Source organism: Doryrhamphus excisus, linkage group LG16 (genome assembly GCF_037039965.1).
Source record: "Doryrhamphus excisus strain RoL-2023G ecotype Guam linkage group LG16, RoL_Dexc_Guam_v1.1, whole genome shotgun sequence".
Lineage (NCBI taxonomy): Eukaryota > Metazoa > Chordata > Actinopteri > Syngnathiformes > Syngnathidae > Doryrhamphus > Doryrhamphus excisus.
This window is the reverse complement of record NC_136372.1, coordinates 15,716,317-15,738,999: the sequence shown is the minus strand read 5'-3', so window position 1 is coordinate 15,738,999 and position 22,683 is coordinate 15,716,317. Positions and strand designations below refer to the sequence as shown.

Genomic DNA, 22,683 nt, shown 5'->3' with positions numbered 1-22,683 from the left:
TGACAACATACATGACACATTTTAGAATGGAACATTTATTTACACACTATAGGAAAATGTCCTTACATGTAACTATGGCAGCAGTGGTAATGTTTGAAACCGGTTTCAACTATGTACTTTTGATCATCAAGCAACTTCCAGGGTTTATGTAAGCAACAACTCTTACAAGAAAAATATTCATTATTACCCTTCCGTGATTTCTCACCAACATAAAAAAAGGTGTCCTGTGAATTCAGGTGACGGGAGGTTCCACTTGGGTATCCCACACACGATGACCGTGGCATCTTCTCCACAATGTATAACGGCCGAGAAACAATAGTGCCTTTTTTTTTTTTAGTCTTTCAGTTCACAGTCCAACCTGTCAAGCATATCTTCTCCGCAGCTTTAAGGTCACTGTCCACTCAGGAAAGCAAGATGGCCTTTCGTGCACTTGTTGGCGTAGTGGCCCTTTTCGCCGCACTGTGGGTAAAAACAAATCAGACTGGTTTTTACGGTACAATATAAAACACAGCAAAACTCATGGAAGCTCAGAGAGATAAGTCACCTTGTAGCAGGTGACTTGGTCCAGCGGCCGAGGACCCCTGCCGGTCAGGAGATGGTTCTGTTGAATCCCAGCCATGGAATGGTGGTTCTGTGGCCGCTGGCCTGGACTGGCCAACTGGACTATAGAGAGCGACGAGCGGCCCATGGATGACCCAGTCTACAGGAAGAGCATAGAAAGGAATTATTACAAATATGCGTCGACACTCGGGGTGTCGCAAGATTAAAACAAGATCGTGGACACTGGGACGAAATTAATAACATTTATCATAGAATGAAAACAAACTAGATAATATTGCCATGCGTGTGTGTGTGTGTCTCCATCTTCTCTCGCCACCAAAGAGGCGGGAAGAGACTTAACTCTGCAATGGTTTTAGCTTACTGGTGTGGTTATTCCATAAAACAACGGCGAGTGAGAGTGAGCCCTTTTTTCAGTCATATAGTCTGTCTCAGTGTGTGTAGGTGGGATCGCTGGTATACATTTACACTGTGTGCAGATTTGCAATATATTGTCATATTTTTTCACTGTTTTTTTTCTTAAAAGTGATCATCTCGTGGATTGAAATAATTTGATGTGTGTTTGAGCTGATGTCTCACCTTTGCCTGATTCTGACTCTGTAGTGGCAGAGGAGGTTGTTCAGAAGCTCCCATTGGTAATTCAAACCGAGGGCTAAAGAGAAACATAAAAAGCCATAAAAATAAAAATGCAAATCTGCATTTTACATCAAATTTGGACATTTTTACGCTGAATGCAAACATAACCTACTGCATAAATTTGCAAGATTTTCCCTCTGGACAGAATCCGATCAAGTAGTTGACGCAAATCACTCTCCTTGTGTGTCTATGTCTGCAATCAGGACCTGAACAGAAAGATGCCCGTGTTATAGAGAGAGATCATAGGACCTGCATTAGAAGATGTATGAAAATCACCTACCATGTTTGCAGAAACCTCTATCGTACCAGGGACAGTCCTTGATCTTCGATTCGGGATCAATGTGCAGAAATGGGCATTCCTTGTTGCTACACTCCCCTATTGCAAACAGGTTAGATAATATCAAACCAAACTAGTTACTGAACTAATGTGCAATAATTATGTCTTGTGAACGCACCAAATTTTGAGTAAAAGTAGCATTCAGGCATCTTTGTCATGTCGTATTCATGAAGGAACTCGCATTGGTCTCCTTTCTTGCAAAGACCCCGCAGCCAGTGCTTGCACACCACTGTCTTCTCTCCACTGATGTGACGGAAAGGACACATCCCGCCTGGAAAATCAAGCATGAACAAAAAACAAAACATACAGGTAACTTCACAGAAATTATTGAAATGTAACAATCATGGTTGTAAATGTGTTTTTGTGTTTACCTTTCACGCACGCTGCTCTCATGAAGAACTCACAAACAGCTGAGCCGGATTCTAAAAGGGGGGAAGACATTATTGAAGCCTTCATACAAGCAGAAGAACCTGCCTTCATAAGGTGTGTATATCGGTGGCGCCTCCATCGTCACCTCCACTTTGGCTGCTAGTTAGCATTTAGCATATAAACACTTACTGTCCATGCCGGGGAACGGCAGGGGCTGAGCCCCCAGCTGTTGCTCCACGGCAATCTCCAGGTCGAACTTGATGTGGTCCACGTTTGCCAGCAAGTCCTGCATGTTTGCAGTGGTTTGTGTTGCGTCCCGCTACGTGAAACTAAATACGAAGCTAGCTAACAACAATTGAGCTAATTAGTCGGTCATTTCTTCAACAGCCAACGACCAAAGCTAGCCAGGCTAGCCTTTAGGCTAAAAACGCCACGTCAATAATCAAGAAGCTGTTCTATTTTGTGAAACAAAAATCCCCGAATTGTTTCAAAGTTAGTTTTTTTTTCACGGAACGGTTCTCTGCGCTGTTGCTAGTTCAGACGCACGAGAGGCGCGCACAATAACCTTCGACCGACGTGACGTCGTTTCCGTTTCCTCCTTGGATCATTTTCCCGGAAGTTAATTTATTTTTATTTTTTAATATTAAAAAAAATGTACAAAACAGTATAAGCAGAATTAAAGGAACATAAAAGTGCAATTCTACAGTACAATATCAACATAAATAAGAAAAAGTAAATAACAAAGAAAGAAACGTGCGAGGGATATTGCTTGAAAATACCCGGAAGTTAATCATAAACTCAACAACTGCCTATTTTAGTTAACGTTAAAAAGTAATTTAATCAAGCTGTTAACAGTATTCAGTGAAATGTTGTTTATATAACAACAAATCAAACAAAAGCCTTCTCAATGTACATGTTTATGGAGCTCTTACTGTCGAAAGACAAGTTATATGTAATGTTGTGGTCACTAGGCATCAGTAATATTATGAAACATGACATCAGATTATTTCACATTGCAAGGGAAGTGGAACAGGGACAAACAGCTCTTTACTCAAACAATTAGATTTTATTGGCTGTATTTCAAATACATTCCATATACACCTGGTGTTGATGATATGATGTAGAGTATAATTGACAAAAACTGATTGTCATACTTAATGCAACAATCTGCACAACTGCCTTGGAAGTAAATTTCAGAGTGTTTTAAAGAATACAAAAGATTTCTCTGACCTTTAAAGCTTAAATGCAGCCAAAGCTGCAGTAGAGGAAAGCACAAAAAATACTAAACGGAAAAATCAGCCATGTAACACAAATTAAGACCTCCAACATCGTATGTAATATCTGCCGTGATTATCAGTCCAGATACCCCCGTATCTGGAAGGCCATCATGCTCTACAGCTCAGGGAGACCAGGCATGGGGAAATGGCTGGCGAAAGCCTCCACCTCAGTCCTGATCTCTGCTACACGCTGCTGAAACTTCTCTTCCTGGGCCAATGCCTGGATGAACTCCTTCAGAGGGGCTTTGGGATCCAGACTTCTTTGCACCTCCAAGGTCAACTCAATGGCTGGAGGATCGGAACAAAAATACAATATAAGCCTTAATTTGCCTTGTTTGTAGGGGCTACGAAGTACAAGCAAAGACATTACTGCAATTCATCTTGTGATTGGTGTGGATATTACCTCTGTGAATGAACGCTGCCACCTTCCTAAAGTCATCTTCCACCATGCCTCTGGAGGTCAGAGCTGGAGAGCCAAATCTCAGTCCACTGGGGCGCAAAGCACTCTTGTCCCCTGAACAAAGAAACGGATGTGGTCAAAACAAAGTAATATGCAATACCGCTTATCTGTAGTAGTACTGAAATCCCTCCTTTATCGCTGCAACTTGGTTTGATACCCGACCACAGTAAGTGAATTTCCGCAAAGTAGGATTCAATGTTAAGAAACTAAATATTATTGTAGTTAGAGCACAGAAAACCTGTTTATGACTATAATTTACCACTATTAGAGCTCTCCAGGCATGAAATAACACCCCTATAGTCACGTTTACCTTTAGTAAATATAAATCAGACTAAATATTATTGTAGTTAGAGCACAGAAAACCTGTTTATGACTTTGTAAATATAATTTTTTACCATTATTAGAGCTCTCCAGGCATGAAATAACACCCCTATAGTCACGTTTACCTTTAGTAAATATAAATCAGACTAAATATTATTGTAGTTAGAGCACAGAAAACCTGTTTATTACTTTGTAAATATAATTTTTTGACCATTATTAGAGCTCTCTATGCAAGAAATAACACCCCTATAGTCACGTTTACATTTAGTAAATATAAATCAGACTAAATATTATTGTAGTTACAGCACAGAAAACCTGTTTATGACTATAATTTACCACTATTAGAGCTCTCCAGGCATGAAATAACAGCCCTATAGTCACGTTTACCTTTAGTAAATATAAATCAGACTAAATATTATTGTAGTTACAGCACAGAAAACCTGTTTATGACTATAATTTACCACTATTAGAGCTCTCCAGGCATGAAATAACAGCCCTATAGTCACATTTACCTTTAGTAAATATAAATCAGACAAAATATTATTGTAGAGCACAGAAAACCTGTTTATGACTTTGTAAATATACTTTTTTACCATTATTAGAGCTCTCCAGGCATGAAATAACACCCCTATAGTCACGTTTAGTAAATATAATCATAGAAAATAAGCTATTTAAGATATAATTAAGATTTGTGTATGTGTCAGTAAATGTTTTCAGGATTTCTTTGCAGGAAGTGACGGCAGGGATTCAGAGTTGAGACGATATAGTATGAATAATAAGACAATGATGAATAATATCATTATGTTGTTATTGTGCCCGTTATGAGATACAGTAAATATGAATGAAGGGCGCGTGTTTCTAGTGACACCTAGTGGCCAGTGTACGCTACAATTCATCAATTGTATTGCATTAAACTGTAGTAGTATTTTAGAACCTTTTATGTTTTGCTTATATATGCATTTTTTGGACTAAAAATAGGTCACAGTCAACCAGGAAGCAGCCATAATTTACTAATGAATTATTATTATTATTATTTTTAAAGCAATAGAGTGAGGGACGCCTGTCTATGCAACACACAGTACCTGGGCAGGTGTTTTTATTACAAGCAATAGCGCATGCTTCCAGGACCTTCTCAGCTCTCCCTCCATCAGTTCCTTTACCACGCAGGTCCAGCAGGATCAGATGATTGTCAGAACCACCTTAAGAAGCAAACTTGACCATGGAGTTATCTCCGTGATGAAAAGTATCCCAAGGAATTCTAATCCTTACCAGTGACAATCTTGTAGCCGTGCTGAACGAGGGCTTCGGACAACGCTTTGCAGTTGACAAGAACCTGCGTCTGGTAAGCTTTGAAGTCTAGCGTCATGGCTTGTTTGAGCGCTACAGCGACACCTGAGGACGTAACAGGAAGCATGTGAGGCCGTGGGCGAAGTGAAACGGAAGCGTTTGATAATATGGAGGACCTGCAATGGCGTGGTTGTGTGGTCCGCCTTGTAGCCCTGGAAACACAGCCTGATTGATTAAGGACTCAAGATTGTACATGATCGCCTTCCCATTAGCGTCCACGCTTCGTAGACCTGGAGAAGAGCAAGACGGAGGATTGCACAAAAACCCTGACAACAACCCACACAAAAGGTGAGTGGGAAAAAAAAAAGTTCTGTGTACCTTTCCTGAAAAAAATCAACCCAGCTCTGCAGCCACGCAGCGTTTTGTGCGTTGTCGTGGAAACAATGTCACAGCAGTCAAAGGGTGAAGGCACGACACCGGCGGCCACCAAGCCACTGATGTGCGCCATGTCTGCCATCAGAAATGCACCGTTCTCGCTGGCGATCTGCCTCATGCGGGCGTAGTCGATGTTGCGGGAATAGCAGCTAGTTCCTATCAAATCAGAAATCAGAGTGAATTCTTTCATTTGCACCTCACACAAAGTAAACAAACAGACATGTGTGAGACATGGTGCTAGCTGACCTGCAATGATGAGCTTGGGGTGGAAAAGGCGTGCGTTTTCTTGCAGTCGGTCGTAGTCGATGTAACCGGTTTCTGGGTTCACCTGAAACCAGAACAATTTGTCTAATTGGAAGAATAAGAAACTGACCAAGACTTCTTCAATAAGTAACACGAGGAAATTACTAATTGGTTGAACGATAGTAGTATAATATTTTAGTGAATCTGGCTCTATGGTGTCAGAATAGATAAATATACAATATTCCCTCATTTATTGTGGTTTATCATTGGTTCCAGATGAAATCATATTAAGTGAATTTCCACTAAGTAGGATTCCTGATTTATAAATTGACAATTTTGTGTTAGCTTTCTGGTATCATCTCTTATGTTACCAGGTTGGTTTTGACCCATGTATTAAATCAGCTATAAAATTTGGTTCTCATGTCTTGGTTACCTTCTTAGGCTTCCTCATCCATGAAAATGTTGGTTTTAATTCTTTTGGTGTGGGAATATAGGCCTTTTTTTGTCACTATACCCCTCAAATTTAATTTCCAAAAATGGTAAAATGACCCTCAAAAGAATCATATTAATAATAATAATTGTTTCCTGGCTATTACTGAGGGCTGTAGAACAAATCTCTTAAATCAATTAGTTTTATTTATTTTCTCATTTTAGTATTAATCACTAAAAAACATCTATGGTGTTGGGGTGAATTTTGACCCATATATATTAATATCAAGAAAAGGTAGAAAAAGTTAATGTTTTCAGCAACAGAACTTTAGTATAAACTGAAATTTAAAAAAAAGCAGAACAGGTCCAGATCTTGGTTCACTGTACTTCTGGCCATTTTTTCCATGATCCAAATTGTAAATGTGAAAATCAGCCAATCAAATGAGTGCATTCACATCACATGTTTACTGGAAAAGCGGTCAAAATGAGAATCCCCTGAAGCTTACATGATGAGAAGAGGAGCTGGTTGTCATTGTGTTGGCTAATTGTACACTTGTGATTTCATTTTTGGTTAAAAATATTGCTTTATAGTCATATTATTATAACCGGGTCGAAACCGACCCTAACAATACAGTGGTCATAATTTCAACCAGACCATTTTAAAATGTAGTAAAAAATTTTTTTTGGTTTTATTTTGTTGAAATAGAGTTTCCTGACAAAGTCAAAAAGCCTTAATGCAATAAACAAATGTTATGTGATTCTTTTTATGCATTAAAATGGTGCCGACCCTAACACAAGAGGAGGGTTAAAAACCTGAAACATAAATCAATATTAGAGTCCTCTACACCTGAAATAACACCCCTATAGTCACCTTTATACTTATATTATCCAATATAGTAGATATAATAAGAAAAAATTATACATTAAGACATCAATGAGACATGTTGACAAGTAATAAACCCTATTAAACCACAAAACAGAATGATTTATTCATAAAAATTATGTATTAATTAATCGTACAATGTACTCTACTCACCATTTTCAAGGTCCTGAAAGGTAAATAATTTTTAAAAATCCTACTTATTTAAGTGATTAATGTGATGAGATTCAGTCACCTTATAAGGCATGGACTCAAAGAAGATGGATGTTGCCGAAATTTTCTTCTTCTCCGTCATGAAGCCGTGCGTTAAATGACCTCCATCTGGAAGATCCAGACCCATGATGCGACCATGGGGCTCCACAATGGCAGTGTAGATGGCAAAGTTGGCCGGAGAACCTTCATGGAGAAACATCGACAAAAGGTGTGTGCATCTAACTCATGTTGTACTGATTTCTGTTACCGGAATATGGCTGCACGTTCACTCCCCATCTCTCAGACTCCAGACCGTAAGCCTCTAGCGCCCTCTTCTGGCAGAGTCTCTCCAACTCGTCAACATGCTCCGTACCGCCATAGTACCTACATTGAGAATATCAAACACATATTTGATCCGGATCTGAGGTTCTGCTCTGTATTAGAATTCCATAAATGATTACCTCTGACCGGGATATCCTTCAGAGTACTTGTTGTTCAGACAAGAACCCAGAGCCTCTAGAACAGCTCTGCTAGTGAAGTTCTCGGACGCAATCAGTTCCAGTCCATATGTCTGACGGTGCTTCTCTTTCTTGATGATGGAGAAAACCTGAAGCACAAATGTAACAAGCTGCAAATATCACATGATACAAAATATTTCACAGACAATACAGTCATAGTTAGTAGTCCTTTTATTGCAGTATAAATCAGATATTTTACTTACAACTATGCATTGGATGCATACCAAGATGGCAAAAATATTATGGTAATGGTTTAATTTCATTTGAACATGCATCAGATTACAATTGAGTGCCATCCCATAATCAGTTCACAGTTCCACATGTCCAAAAGGAGTAGGAAGAAGCAAAGCTTATTAAATCCTACCCCTCCATCTGGTACTTTTACAATCAGTAACTGTTACATTTGTTCACTTCCTGCTTTCCTAATATAATTTTGATAAATTTGTACTTATTTATTTATTTATTTGTCACGTACTGGAGTACGAGGTGATATGACCATACAATGACATAATGGGTACCATTGTATCTGGTACTTTTACAATCAATAACTGTTACATTTGTTCACTTCCTGCTTTCCATAATACAGTTTAAGGTTTTTTTTTGTTTTGTTTTAAATAATGTACCTCGTACCGAAGTACGAGGTGATATGATCATACAATGACATAATGTGTACCATAGTAAGTGTCAAAAAAGCTATATCAATATATATACGTATATATAACTCTACTATTATGGTAATGGTTTTATTTCATTTGAACGTGCAACGGATTGCAATTGAATGCATCCCATAATCAGTTCACAGTTCCACATGTCCAAAAGGAGTAGGAAGAAGCAAAGCTTATTAAATCCTACCCCTCCATCTGGTACTTTTACAATCAGTAACTGTTACATTTGTTCACTTCCTGCTTTCTAATATAATTTTAATTTATTTTAATTTTATTTAATTTTATTTAATTTTATTTAATTTTATTAAACTTAATTTGCGGCACGTCGGTCCAGTGGTTAGCGCACAGACCTCACAGCTAGGAGACCAGGGTTCAATTCCCACCCTCGGCCATCTCTGTGTGGAGTTTGCATGTTCTCCCCGTGCATGCGTGGGTTTTCTCCGAATACTCCGGTTTCCTCCCACATTCCAAAAACATGCTAGGTTAATTGGCGACTCCAAATTGTCCATAGGTATGAATGTGAGTGTGAATGGTTGTTTGTCTGTATGTGCCCTGTGATTGGCTGGCGACCAGTCCAAGGTGTACCCCGCCTCTCGCCCGAAGAAAGCTGGGATAGGCTCCCGCGACCCTCGTGAGGAAAAAGCGGTAGAGAATGAATGAATAAACTTAATTTAATTAATTAATTAATAAATTAATTAATTTAGTCACGTACCGAAGTAGGAGGTGATATGAGCATCCAATGACATAATGTGTACCATAGTAAGTGTCAATATAGTGATATATATAGAGCACATCATGACTGGTTCAAGACTCTTCATCCTTGTATTTAGCAAACATCAACTGCTTGTATTGTTTCTTGAATTGGCTCATCGTTGTGCATCGTGCATGCATGTTGCTTAATTTTACCTCAAAATTAAAATATCAACTTATATTCCTATAGTACAGTATTGGTTGCTGAAATGTGAAAGTACACATAGCTACAAGTGAAAGCATCCAAAATATGTAAACAGTAAACAAGGTTGAAAGAGTGGGACTGACCTCCGAGTCATTGACAGCCAGTGGCTCCAACATCATCTTGTTGTGAGAATCCCATGTTTCTTTGGTGATATTGTTGCCGTTTGTTAAAGACATGGTTGTTGTTGTTGTTGTTGTTGTTGTTGTTGCAGTGATGATCTAAACAAGAGGATAGCTGTTACATTATCATGATCTATTGTCTATTGTTATTGAGTCCAGTCTAAATGCTTACTAGCAAACTGAAGCACATTTTCCACATTAATGATTAAGGTCATTCTTTATGCAGCATTATTATTATTCGCCTCAATCCCTCGTGGTTTTTGTCACGTGTATACAAATATGGCTACCTCTATTTTTATTCCTGGTTAATGAGTCAAGTTGGTATGAGCTGAAATATTAACAATCATTTTCTAATTGAATACTCAATGTTGTTAGTTGAATCAAAGAAACCACTGGTTTCATGAAAGACTCCTTCACACAGAAATCCTGTATTTAAACTCAGCTACTTGGTGGCTTCGCCGTGTATGTAAACTTTGGACCATTGAACACAGCAAACATGAACACATTGTGTAACGTTATCTACTTTATCGGCTCCTGTATGGATTAAATGATCTTTATCTTCAGTGGACCTACAAAAACATCACAACAAGGCTTTCCGTCTCATCAAATAACTTTAGTGACCAATTATGTGAATATGGATTAACTGCTATACTGACACAAATAGCGATATTATGACAAGAACCTGAACGCACCATACGGCAGAACTGCCACCGCCTGTCAAGAAGTGACATTCACATGCAAAAACGCAACTCTGTAATTTCAGGGATGATTTACAGAGAAATGCGAAGTATGACCTTCAATATTGGCCTGCTATAATCATGTTTTACCCAGTTGTTGACTTACCTAAGAAGCAGGAAGAGAAGCTTCCGTCGCTGACAAAAGCGAAACTTTAATCACGAGGCAGGAAAAAAATAGAACAATGACGAAAGATAAAATCCGCGAAAGTTTGGACCAATCAAATGAGTTGCTCTTCTGCTTCTTCGTTTAATGTTTTACCAGCAGCTTGTTGGGTTGAGCGCCCCCGTGTGGTAGGAATATGGCCATCCACGTGACCGCCCACCAAAGGTACGCTTGAAAGCTACAGATTGTCGTCGAAGCTGTACAATTAGTAGTAACTATATTAAATAATTAATAGTAGTAATTATATTTATTATATTATATATAATTATATAGTAGTATAGTGAAAACATTTTTAAAAAGAGGTATCATTTAACAAATGTTTATTATAACTGCCTGTATCTAATATTTGTAATTATTCTCTACTGCAGTCTCCATAGGTTTATTATTATGGTTGAAGTCAATTAGTGATTTGAACACAGCACTATTCATTTTGCCCACACAAGTAGCTGATCAGATGCAATATAACAATCATAATAATAAACATATTAATGTAACTATTTTCTTTCTGGTATGCTAAAGCCTAGCTGACTTTGGGTGGGAAGAGGGCGTACACGACACATCGAGAACATGCAAACTTCACACGGAGATTCCAACATTGAATATCGTTAAAAGGTAATGATAAATATTTTTTGAAAAAATTAAGATCCATAGGGGTACTACCCTTATATCTGGTTCATAATGATTGTATTCAAGTGAGGGCCGCCGGTGTCCCGGGGGCTTGCACCACAGCCTCAGAGTCGAACATCTGTTCATGCATGATAAATGAATTAAAGACTCGAAATTGCCCATAGGTGTGTGAATGATTGTTTAAGTGCCGTGTGATTGATGGGTGACCAGTCCAAGGCATACCCCATAATAACACAAGTTGCATGGAAAACATATCTCTTATATGTTTTGTTATTGGTGTTACTCATTAATAGATCATTTGGTCATATTAGCTGACTCCAAATGAAAGCATGAATAAAATGTTTCTTCAGCTTTATGGTAATATTCAGAAATATTTCCATGACTCAGTTATGTACAGTGTAAAATCCAAAAAGAAACATAGTGCCATAGCTCAAAAAGCTAACTCGACATTGTACAATGATAAATACGTCTGCGTCAATATCATGTACAAGCTAGATCATAGCCTTATTCCAATTGTACGCCAAAACCGTTGTATTCCCAGCTGCGGCTTTACTTCTTAGAAGGACCAATGCAGAGATTGTTTCATGCCAGTAATGGGAAATACTCGTCATAATACATCTTTTAAAAAATAGTCAAAATTTATATTGCATCAGTCCATAAATGTGGGAAAATGCTTCTGATAAATATTCTGCATCATTTTAGCGAGAGGGAGTTTAATCCTTTAGCCGCCACCGCCGCCGCTTCTTTCGCTTCTTTTGCTGCAAAAAGAAAAAAAAAAAAAATTACAATTTGGACACATGCAAACTTCTTTTTGTTTGCACTTCAAGGCACGCACCTTTTTTCTCCTCTTCTTTCTTTTTCGCCGCCTCCTCTCGCTGTTTCCTGACGATGGCGAGGCGGGCGAGATCAGCTTTGGCCTGGTCCGTCTTCCCCGCTAAATGCATCTTCATGTAGCGCTCTTTTGCTTTCTGCTTCTCAAGCTCCTCTCTGCGTGCATACAGGTAGGTTGTTTAAATTCGTATTATGAGCGATAACAATATTTGTCTGTTTATTTAGACCACACCTACACACATAATATTGTTGTGATGTGTGTGTGTTGAGAATAAGAAGTGATAAATATAATAAAAATATAGATAAATATATAAAATTAGGACATACTTTGGACACACGTGACGTAAAGGTAGTTATAATCACAAATTTTCATGCAATATTTGTTGACTCATTAAAGCAGTATCCAAAAAGTAGTCACTCATCACCTCTCTCTCCTTGACAACTGCTTTGGCTCTTCCAGCTCGATCTGCGTCACCTTCTTGGACTTCTGAGCAATTCTGTTGGGGTTCTCGATTTCTATCAAGCCCTCCACACCCGCTCTCTTCCTCTGTGGGCGCAAGTATAGATTAAAATGCAAATCAATGCACTCCGTGGTGATGGCAGCTATTAATATGTACTGTAAGCATTCCGAGTGAGCTTTAATGACACCTGGGAGCTTTCATCGTCACTGTCGTCTGACCCTGATGCTTGTAGCTTGTCATCCGGTGTGTCATTCTGAGCTGCTCCGCCGTTCTCTTCTTCTTCCTGAAACATGTAATTAATTATCAGTCACACAACAAAGTTAAAAAGAACATCATGGCATACTGTACGGTTAATACAGTAAATAGTCATACATCCCTGTCAGGCATTGAATCTCACATTATTGACATGGTAACTCGCTGCAATTGGTTTGACATTACGGCTTATCAATATTCACATTTCTACAAAGCCCCCTTCAAGTCAAATTAATTTAACAATATCGACCTTTTTTCTCTCCTTTTCCGCTTTCATCTGGGCGTCGATCTCCTCCGGGCTGGTGTAAGTCCGCATGCGACCCTTGTGGCCACCTTTCCTACCTGCAATGAGGATGACAAGCATGAGTACCGATTTTTACATGTTTACTATTTAGATATTCACATAGTACCAGCATTAAGATATAACCCGAGTAAATTTGTTGCTACATATTACATCAGTGTAATATTACAACGTCAACGAGCAAATCTAACTTGATTCGGCTACGTGTTTTTCACAGGCATAATAATCGTTACCTTATTGAGATAAGCTAGCACATGCTAACATGGCAACAACATGTGAATTCACCAAACAATGTCAATTCTTCTCAAGTCTTTCTTACCTCCTTTGGGCATTTTTGGCTTTCTAGCAAATCCCTTCTTGAGAATAAAGACGAAACAAATGACATATAAGGCCGAGGTGAGGTGACAGCTGGCTAAACTCAGAGATGGGCAACACAATCCAGCAGCCAGTTTCGACCAAGGATTTGCCTGTACAAAAATCCACAATGTAAAAAAAAAATGTTCAAACTTTTCACCCTATATGTTCCTTTTAATACTCGTTTTTCGTTTATGCACTGTAAAAAATCTAAATAATCTACAAAATACATAAACCGTGTTACGTTATCATTGTAAGGCATTGTACCAGTCTCCTAAAGTGATGCAATATCACGTTAAGATGTCTGCCTCACATTTTATGTAAACTAAACAACAAATAACACATATAAGTTATTTATTCAAAAATGTTAATTCAGTATTAATAGTGGAATCAGAAACAAATATATAAATATAAGACAAAATTACGTCATGCGAAAGGCGATGCTCCAATGGACCCATATGACGTCATATTTAGTGGCCCGAAACTGCTTCGCGAAACTGTGTCGAAAACATAACAGCTTTTGTTCTCTTCGAGACAAACTACAGGAAAATGCCCAAAGTTAAGAGGAGCCGAAAGCCACCACCCGACGGCTGGGAACTCATCGAACCAACGTTGGATGAACTCGATCAGAAAATGAGAGAAGGTATGCCGAAACAATTGAATTTAATCATGCAGGTCGGCGTGCGTTTTAGAAAATGACATCATTTAACATTCGTCGTAACCACCGCTAATTTCTTTATTGTATTGTTTTCGTATCGTTACGAAAATTGCTGTTAACATGTACAAAAGACATTTCGAAACATTAACACTATAAATATGGAGCTGACGTGTTGTCGTTTGAAATGTAATTGTTTTCGCTGTAAAATCCCCAGATATTAGCACCTTGTGATATAGGTTACTGTTGTACTAAGCGAATTTGTTCTTTTTTTTACTTCTACTTAGCTGAAACTGACCCTCATGAGGGAAAGAGGAAGGTGGAAGCTCTTTGGCCGATTTTCAGGCTGCACCATCAGCGCAGCCGATATATCTACGATCTGTTCTTCAAAAGAAAAGCCATCAGCAGAGGTATGGAGCTCAATGTTTATCTGTATTGTAATGGTAATGGTTTGATTTCATTTGAACATGCATCAGATTACAATTGAGTGCATCCCATAATCGGTTCACAGTTCCACATGTCCAAAAGGAGTAGGAAGAAGCAAAGCTTATTAAATCCTACCCCTCCATCTGGTACTTTTATAATCAGTAACTGTTACATTTGTTCACTTCCTGCTTTCCATAATACAGTTTGTTTTTTTTCTTCTTTTTTTCCCTTTTTTTCTTTTTTCTTATTGTGTGTAATTTATCCTCTAAATGACTATCTAGCATAATTTTATTCCACCAGGCTCAGTTTAAATTAAATTTTCAACTATTTTTAAAAAATTTGTACACATCTTGATAGCGATTTCTGATTTTTTTTTTGTCTTTCTGTGTACATCCTGGCAGAGCTGTATGAGTACTGCATAAAGGAAGGCTACGCAGACAAGAACCTCATTGCCAAGTGGAAGAAGCAGGGCTATGAGAACCTGTGCTGCCTGCGTTGCATCCAAACACGAGACACCAACTTTGGAACCAACTGTATTTGCAGAGTCCCAAAGAGCAAGCTGGAAGTTGTAAGTTTCAATGGAAGTCTTGTATACGTGTAATTCCACTCTACAGCGCTGTTTACTCACATCGTGTACACTCTGTGTGTGTTTCTGTAGGGAAGGATCATCGAATGCACGCACTGTGGATGCAGAGGATGTTCTGGCTAAGCGTTTTTTTTTTTGGAGACTTCCTCTTCCTCCAACTGTGTTCTCGCACATCTGCTACCTGCTTCAGTAACAAATACTTTCTTCAGCATCATTCCCAGCAGTCTTTACAGGGAGCTCTGTATTCTGTACCAGTACAAGAAAGAATACTTTAAGAGCATCCTTACTGTGTTCATTATTATTACTCTTTTCTCTGTTTTTAATGTCCAAATAAAACAATTATCTTCAAAACCTATTTAGAAGGAAGTTGTCTCCAAATCATCTTGTGAAGGTAATTCATTCAATGGTAGCTGGGAACTGAACGTTGTTTTAAAAATTTCAATAAAACGATTCTAATTCACTAAACATGTTTTGTACTTTCTCAATTTATAGCGGTGTTTAATAAATGTATGCTAATTATACGTGATGTAATAAGATGTCAACTAAATAGGCTATATTTTCTATGCCCCGTGTCCTCAGCAGGTTGGTGGGGGTATGTTGGGGCCTATCCCAGCTGTCTTTAGGCGAGAGGTGGGGTACACCCTGGACTGGTTGCCAACCATCTGTAAGTATTTTGTTTTGGTTAAACAAAAATATATCTTAGAAAAGTGAGTTGACATTTTAATACAGCGTAACTTGTTAAGAAAGGAAACCTGGGTAAACTTAAGCATAGTCTGTACATCTACAAATATACTACATACAAGCTGTACACTGACTACTGAATTGGAAGATATACAATGTATACATTGAAAATTGTGAAATATTATTGCTTCTAATGCTTGTTTACAAGCTCACTCTTGTTCTGCAGCCACTGTAGGACAACGAGCCATTTCCCGCACCGAGCATTTATTATTCATGCCACCTCAAAAGCTTGCACATTCGTCATCGCCGGCGAAAAAAAAACAAGTGAGACAAACGCAGAAGTCCGTTGGAGCACTTTATATTTAATAATGATCTGTCAGTTGCATTAGTTATTCCAGGATCACAGTGAGCTTAAGTATAATCAACATATGAACCAAATATAAGTGCAAACATTTGAAATAATTTAATGAAAAAAAAAATAAAACTGACCTAAAAAAAAATAAAGTACATTAAAAACACCCATCTGTTGTAGATATAACACCTCCCACTCAAGTTGAGATGGACCGTGTGCACAAAACAGACGTGACATGTAACTTAAGGACACTACGTGTTTACATGTTAAGCACATTGCGGTATGGCTTGATCTGATTACATTCACATTTTTTTGCATTAGTGGGACAATCGCTAAAAAAAACACTTAATAGGGTCACATGCAGCAAAATGATGTGTGGAAGGGAAGTAAGGTTAATGTGGCAACAAGCATGCCTTCAATGTCAGTTTGACCTTTCACCTCATGCAGTCACATGTACAGTTACATACCTGGATACACAATTACAGCAACATCACAGACTTAGCATAACATAAATGCATTAATGAAAAAAAAGCACTGCGGCAACTGTAAAAAAAATGTACTGTATATCAACGCCTCCATCCGCCCTCGCCTCAGCCACACTAACCGACATCGCCATCTTGTTTGTGTGTGTAAATTTATGACTAAAGCAGCATCACCTACACAATAATTCACCAAGACGGTCTTCATGCTGACACCACAACACTCTCACACCTTTTAAGACAACAGTGAAATTCAATACAATAAGGTTAAATAGCTTTAAAGACACACACACTCACGGATCTTCCCCATGGAAGAATGCGTCACCGCTATTTCTCAATTCAACAAGGCATTTTAACTCTGTGCTCTCAAGAGTCAAATCCAATCCAGTGTTGCATGAAAATGGACACCCATGTGTTCCTGCAGGAATGTGGGTTAAAAAAACAAGGAGGGCACTAGGACAGTGTAGTAAATCAGCAAGTTTGTACACACTAACAGCAGTGTCGGATTACTATTATAAAAAATATATAAATATACTGTACGCACACACATAATAGTATATGTTTTCGGGATTGATCCCGCAACGTAACTGCCAAGTGGGATAAAACAGCAAGGCAAATATGCGATAGATTTGCAGAATAACACAATAAGTTAAATTAAAACGACCAGTTCAGTGTATTAAAAACCAAAAGGGAGGCTCCCTTTCTAAAATATCAGATTTTGTATAAAACGCTGGTGGTGTAGTTAAAACTAAAAGGAGGCGCTGCTGCGCTACGTCCGTCGGCAGCGTGCAGGTAGTGCTGAGTGATGAGCTGGCTGAGGTAGAGCACTATCTGGCTGTCGTCCTCCCCCAGCCCCTGCTGCTCCTGTAGGAAGCATCGACGTCGGCTCTCCACGCCCTCCGCCCCCTCGGTGGCGTTGACCGGCAGATGGAGGTGGTGGGTGAAGGTGAACAGGAAGGCCTCGGCGGCCAGGCGGCACAGCGTGCTCTGTAGGTGAAGGAAGTAGGTGGAGCCGCGGCGAATGTAGGTGCGGTGGTCGGCGATGTTGGCGAGCAGTTGGCCGCGGTAAGGCGGACAGCGCAAGGTCTTCTGGTCGGCGTCCAAGATGGCGATGTAGCGACTGTAGCGGGACAGTGAGTATAGCATGCTGGAACCCACAGGCGACGCCACTCTGAGAGATGGGGAGAGATTTGTTAAGTCATTTGTCATGTATTTATATTATATATATTATATAATATCATATATATTATATATGATATTTATATCAGCAAGTATATATGTATATCAACAAGTATTTTTTTCTGGAGCCATCTCCGTATATAATCCACACATTCATTCATTTTCGACCGCTTTTTCCTCGCGAGGGTCGCGGGGGTGCTGGAGCCTATCCCAGCTATCTTCGGGCGAGAGGTGGGGTACAGCCTGGAATGGTGGCCAGCCAATCACAGGTCACATATAGACAAACCATCATACCTATGGACAATTTGGACCTATGGACAATTTGGAGTCGCCAATTAACCTAGCATGTTTTTGGAATGTGGGAGGAAACCGGAGTACCCGGAGAACATGCAAACTCCACACAGAGATGGCCGAGGGTGGAATCGAACTCGGGTCTCCAGCAAAAGAGTTGTGTAATGTCATAAATAATGATTTATAGGAGTGTATAAGTGACTATAGGGGTGCTACTTCATGTCTAGAGAGCTCTAATGTTTAAAAAAACACATTTAGAAGGTTTACATTTAGCGCTTATCCTCACGAGGGTCGCGGGGGTGCTGGAGCCTATCCCAGCTGTCTTTGGGCGAGAAGCGGGGTACACCCTGGACTGGTGGCCAGCCAATCACAGGGCACATATAGACAAACAACCATTCACACTCACATTCATACCTATGGACAATTTGGAGTCGCAAATTAACCTAGCATGCATGTTGTTGGAATAATTTTACTTTATTTTAGTTTTATTGTGTGCAAGATTCATTGCTGTACGTCATTCATTTTCTACCGCTTATCCTCATGAGGGTCATTGGTATGCTGGAGCCTATCCCAGCTGTCTTCGGGCAACAGGCGGGGTACACCCTGGACTGGTGGCCAGCCAGCCAATCACAGGGCACATATAGACAAACAACCATTCACACTCAATTTGGAGTCGCTAAATGTACATATTTTCGGTATTTATTATGTATGTAAAATGGAATATACCTTTGCAATCCAATAAGTTTCCACTTTTGCAGGTCAGTAAGGGTGAAAGGGCAGCACAGCCAGGCTTGGACTCTCTCTCCACACCTCCCAGGAGCCGGTACAAACAGGGCCAGGGCGGAAACCAGCCGGCGCACCCTCGCCTCATCCTCCCCGAGCACGACCAGCGTCCTGCCGCTCAGCAAACACCACAGCGCCTGCATAGCAAAGGGGTACTGGCGCACAAACCTCAAAGCCCCTTGCCCGGCTTTCTTCTTCTGACGCAGACTCTGCATCCCTCTGCTGCCGACTGGTGACGCGGTCCAGTCAGAACCAGTCGATGCACTCATGGTGCAGTCAGACCCGTCCTCGGCTGAAGTACGGGACGCTGCATCTCCCAGGAGTCCGGTCGTCTGGTTCTCAGCGCTTGGAGAACCCACAGCATAGTCATCCTGCAGTGGAAGTAGAGCCTGGGGCTCCTGGTTGACCACCAGGGTTTGAGGATTCTGCAGGCGGATGCTGAGGCACGGCGCAACATCGGGTGAATTATCGAGAAAAACTTCATGCGCCATACAGCAGGCAGCATCCATCGGGACTAATAACTCTGAGTCCTTCTTGCATCCATCTGAAGCTTTGTGATTCCCGTTTCCCTCGTTGTGATCTTCCTCAATAGCGGCCTCCACCCATTCCAGATCGGTTATTTGCTCACAGTTTGGGGTCAAATCCGACTCTGGATCCATAGCTAGCTTTACAATGCTACAGTTTATTTTGGTTTCCTCTGAGCTTTCTCGGGTTTCTAAAGTTTGGTCAAAACTGAAAGACTCGAGACCTTCATGCCTGAGGTCTCCAGAATGATTAGTCTGAAAAGCAACGTCAAGAGGTTTCGGAAGTTCTGGTGTTCCGAGTACAATAGGTGGTGGATTTATGAGTGTGGAGTTGTCAACTGCGTGGTTCATAGCACAGAATGGCCTTGATGTTGCCTGCGCGTCTTCATCCTCAAAACCGTCTTCAGAGAGTTCCTCCTCAAAGAGGAAGTTTATCACTCTCTGCTTCCTCCGCATGGCTCGATCCAAGCGGCGGGTGTGAAGATAGCACAGATCACCCCGAAAACTTCTCTCTGTGTCCTTCAGGAGCTCCACGGTGGCCTCGTAGAAGGTGTCGTCGCAAAGCTCTTGGAGTGTTTTGAGGCGCTTGTCGAAACACTTTGCAGACTTGGCTTTGATTAATTGCGGCGTGTAGGACGGCCTGCGTTTAACACGCTCTTCTTCTTCTTCGCTTCCTCCATGACCGTTATGTCCCAGAACATCCTCCTCTCCCTTCGTGTAACTGATGGGGTTAGCTAACGTGCCAAAGAGCTCCTCGCACTCGCTCATGCACTTCTGACAAGCAACAGCCTGAGGGTCTCGGCGTGGGCGGTACGGGTACGAGCTGATCTGCCGAAGAAGGTCCTTGTGTTCGTATATGCTCTTTTCCACGTTGGCGAGCTCGTTGGCCTTTTCCACGGCGTGAGCGGAATACATGCACTGCGGCCCCGCCTCTCTCTGGAGCCCCTCCTCCCTCTGCAGAACGGAGCGTGTGTACCTAAGAGGGAATTAACAGGGTTGTTAATCAACGGTTATGTATGTTTAACTTGAACGACTCTCAAACAAATATTTGATTCACGAAACATCCACAAGACAGCACGGGTGATCTACATTATATATATATATATATATATATATATATATATATATATATATATATATATAAATAATGTATGTATATGTAAAAAGTAGGCTAATTTGCAGTAGGCGGCATGGTGGTCGAGTGGTTAGCGTGCAGACCTCACAGCTCGGATGACAGGGTTCAATTCCACCCTCGGCCATCTCTGTGTGGAGTTTGCATGTTCTCCCTTTTTTCTCATGAAATTATTTTTTTTTCAATACATAAATTACTTCTTTAATCATAACTGGAATTTTTTTTCTTCCATAAAATTTCATAAAATATTTAAAATAAAAATCATAAAATATTTTTTTTTTTGGTGCAAATTCATTCATTCATTTTCTACCACTTATCCTCACGAGGGTCGCGGTTGTTTCAGAAATTCATATTTTTTTTCCTAACAAACTGCTTTGTAAGAAACATTTTTGTCAAAACTACAATTTACAATTTTTTCCCCTCAAATTTAAAACATTTTCACATAATATTATGACAGCACTCCTAAAAGTCTGATTTTTTTTTTTTAAATATGTAAGACTAAAATATTTTTCGCCCTTTTTTTCCTCATGAAATGAGTGCGTGTGGAGTTTGCATGTTCTCCCCATGCATGCGTGGGTTTTCTCCGGGTACTCCGGTTTCCTCCCACATTCCAAAAACATGCTAGGTTAATTGGCGACTCCAAATTGTCCATAGGTATGAATGTGAGTGTGAATGGTTGTTTGTCTATATGTGGCCTGTGATTGGCTGGCCACCAGTCCAGGGTGTACCCCACCTCTCATTTTAGTCAATGTACGATTGTGGGACTGCTATAATATGGGATGTTTAAAATGTTAATTTGAACTGACCTTATTTTTTTTTTACCCTGTTATGTATATTTGGAGGATACCTGGTGGCATACATTGTTGTTATCTATGGCCATTTCATTTGCTTTCTTCAGTAAAAATTTTGTCTTGGGAATGCAGATGATGCAGTATATGCATGTTTCCGTACGGCACTTACTCCAAGTCTCGAAGCTTCCTCTGAAGTTCTTTAGCAAAGGCTCTACGGTTCCCCGCCTTCAAACACTCGGAGGCCTTTGAGAAGCGGGAAGACAGCTCCTGAAACTGCAACATGATCTTCCTTTCGTCTGCAGAAACATACGCCATGCAGAAAGGTCGCACAAAACCCCTGGCCTCCAGGTCATACAGCGTTAGGTGATGAACGTAGGCAAAAGCCCCTTCCTTGGAGTCGCCCAGCACCACCCTTGAGTCCTCCACAAAGCTGAGCCGAGGGTATCCACTGCCAGGCGGATGCCCCACGAATGAGGCCTGGTAGTCCACCGACATGATCCGCAGGGAGAAGTAGTTGAGATCAAACGTGCCGCAGACTTTGGGGTCATCCGGGATGGTGAGAAGAGGCTGAGGGCCAACCTGCTCAGAAAATTCCGAAATAAGGATAAAGTCTTTTGAGAACTTGGCGTAAGAAGTTTTAGCCCAAGGGTTGGAATCCACCAGCGGGTGGAGTGGGATGGAGAACTCCTCTGGAATAGCCCATGGATCGGGATTGTTCTGACCATCGTCATCCTCTTTGGTGAAAGCCACCACGTCAGGTGAACCTATCATAGTGCTGCTGTTGAGCAAGGCATGAGAGACACCACACTGTGCAGCTCACTTACAAATGATGCAAGACAACGTGAAGCCGCATTGGCCGCTGCGAACTCATCGTCCACGCACCCACCAACAAAAACACATATATAAAATGAGGTTGCAGTGTTCAATTGCGGCATGAGGATATACAGTCCGCAGCTTGTCATGCGTCCTGCTAACAAAAGCAATTACCTTTGCGCCAATCACAGCGTCTCAGCCGCTGTGTCGAGGAACGATACTTTTTGAAAAAAATGCCGCGAAAAATGCCTCTTCGTCTTCCCTTTGTGCGTTCATGATCATACTCCACAGACGGGAGCAACAGCTAGAAAAAGCAGGAGTGACATAATTATCACACTATGAGACTGACGCCATGTTTGCCCAGCTGCTCGGAGTCAGGTCAGGTGACCCAGCAAACCAATCCGCTGCAAGAATTCCACACGGAAAGAAAATCGCCAGGGAGGAGTAAGTTTGAGGGATTTACTTTACTTCTATTTAAAATAAAAGTGGTAATACTGACGAGTCAGTTTTGGTTGACGTTGGTATTATGGAACAACTTTACTGTCAGAATAAAAATAAATTAAAAACGGTCCAAAATGTTTAAT

At 40.5% G+C, this 22,683-nt stretch overlaps 5 protein-coding genes across 5 annotated transcripts; 1 reads left to right on the top strand and 4 right to left on the bottom strand.

Annotated features, from left to right (window-relative positions):
* Window positions 1-26: 26 nt before the first annotated feature.
* Window positions 27-2,498, bottom strand: cpsf4 (cleavage and polyadenylation specific factor 4). The gene is made up of 8 exons (XM_058050469.2): window positions 2,090-2,498; window positions 1,903-1,953; window positions 1,650-1,802; window positions 1,475-1,570; window positions 1,307-1,400; window positions 1,138-1,210; window positions 545-700; window positions 27-459 (listed from the first exon to the last, which is right to left on the bottom strand). The coding sequence occupies exons 1-8, from the start codon at window positions 2,190-2,192 to the stop codon at window positions 391-393; spliced, it is 795 nt and encodes a 264-aa protein (XP_057906452.2). The 5' UTR covers window positions 2,193-2,498; the 3' UTR covers window positions 27-390.
* Window positions 2,499-2,946: 448 nt separating this feature from the next.
* shmt1 (serine hydroxymethyltransferase 1 (soluble)) lies at window positions 2,947-10,689 on the bottom strand. Its single transcript, XM_058050466.2, has 12 exons — window positions 10,525-10,689; window positions 9,646-9,780; window positions 7,886-8,031; window positions 7,693-7,808; window positions 7,468-7,628; window positions 5,927-6,008; window positions 5,624-5,836; window positions 5,422-5,535; window positions 5,228-5,350; window positions 5,041-5,157; window positions 3,581-3,691; window positions 2,947-3,465 (listed from the first exon to the last, which is right to left on the bottom strand). The coding sequence occupies exons 2-12, from the start codon at window positions 9,736-9,738 to the stop codon at window positions 3,293-3,295; spliced, it is 1,449 nt and encodes a 482-aa protein (XP_057906449.2). The 5' UTR covers window positions 9,739-9,780; window positions 10,525-10,689; the 3' UTR covers window positions 2,947-3,292.
* An 853-nt stretch (window positions 10,690-11,542) lies between these two features.
* Window positions 11,543-13,880, bottom strand: pdap1b (pdgfa associated protein 1b). The gene is made up of 7 exons (XM_058050470.2): window positions 13,833-13,880; window positions 13,373-13,520; window positions 13,003-13,094; window positions 12,688-12,783; window positions 12,465-12,586; window positions 12,044-12,195; window positions 11,543-11,966 (listed from the first exon to the last, which is right to left on the bottom strand). The coding sequence occupies exons 1-7, from the start codon at window positions 13,863-13,865 to the stop codon at window positions 11,902-11,904; spliced, it is 708 nt and encodes a 235-aa protein (XP_057906453.2). The 5' UTR covers window positions 13,866-13,880; the 3' UTR covers window positions 11,543-11,901.
* bud31 (BUD31 spliceosome associated protein) lies at window positions 13,851-15,539 on the top strand. The gene is made up of 4 exons (XM_058050471.2): window positions 13,851-14,050; window positions 14,350-14,472; window positions 14,890-15,056; window positions 15,147-15,539. The coding sequence occupies exons 1-4, from the start codon at window positions 13,957-13,959 to the stop codon at window positions 15,195-15,197; spliced, it is 435 nt and encodes a 144-aa protein (XP_057906454.1). The 5' UTR covers window positions 13,851-13,956; the 3' UTR covers window positions 15,198-15,539.
* A 558-nt stretch (window positions 15,540-16,097) lies between these two features.
* On the bottom strand, window positions 16,098-22,496 carry smcr8a (Smith-Magenis syndrome chromosome region, candidate 8a). The gene is made up of 3 exons (XM_058050460.2): window positions 21,456-22,496; window positions 18,783-20,339; window positions 16,098-17,757 (listed from the first exon to the last, which is right to left on the bottom strand). Exons 1-3 carry the CDS (start codon window positions 22,055-22,057, stop codon window positions 17,298-17,300), a joined length of 2,619 nt encoding a protein of 872 aa, XP_057906443.2. The 5' UTR covers window positions 22,058-22,496; the 3' UTR covers window positions 16,098-17,297.
* Window positions 22,497-22,683: the final 187 nt, after the last annotated feature.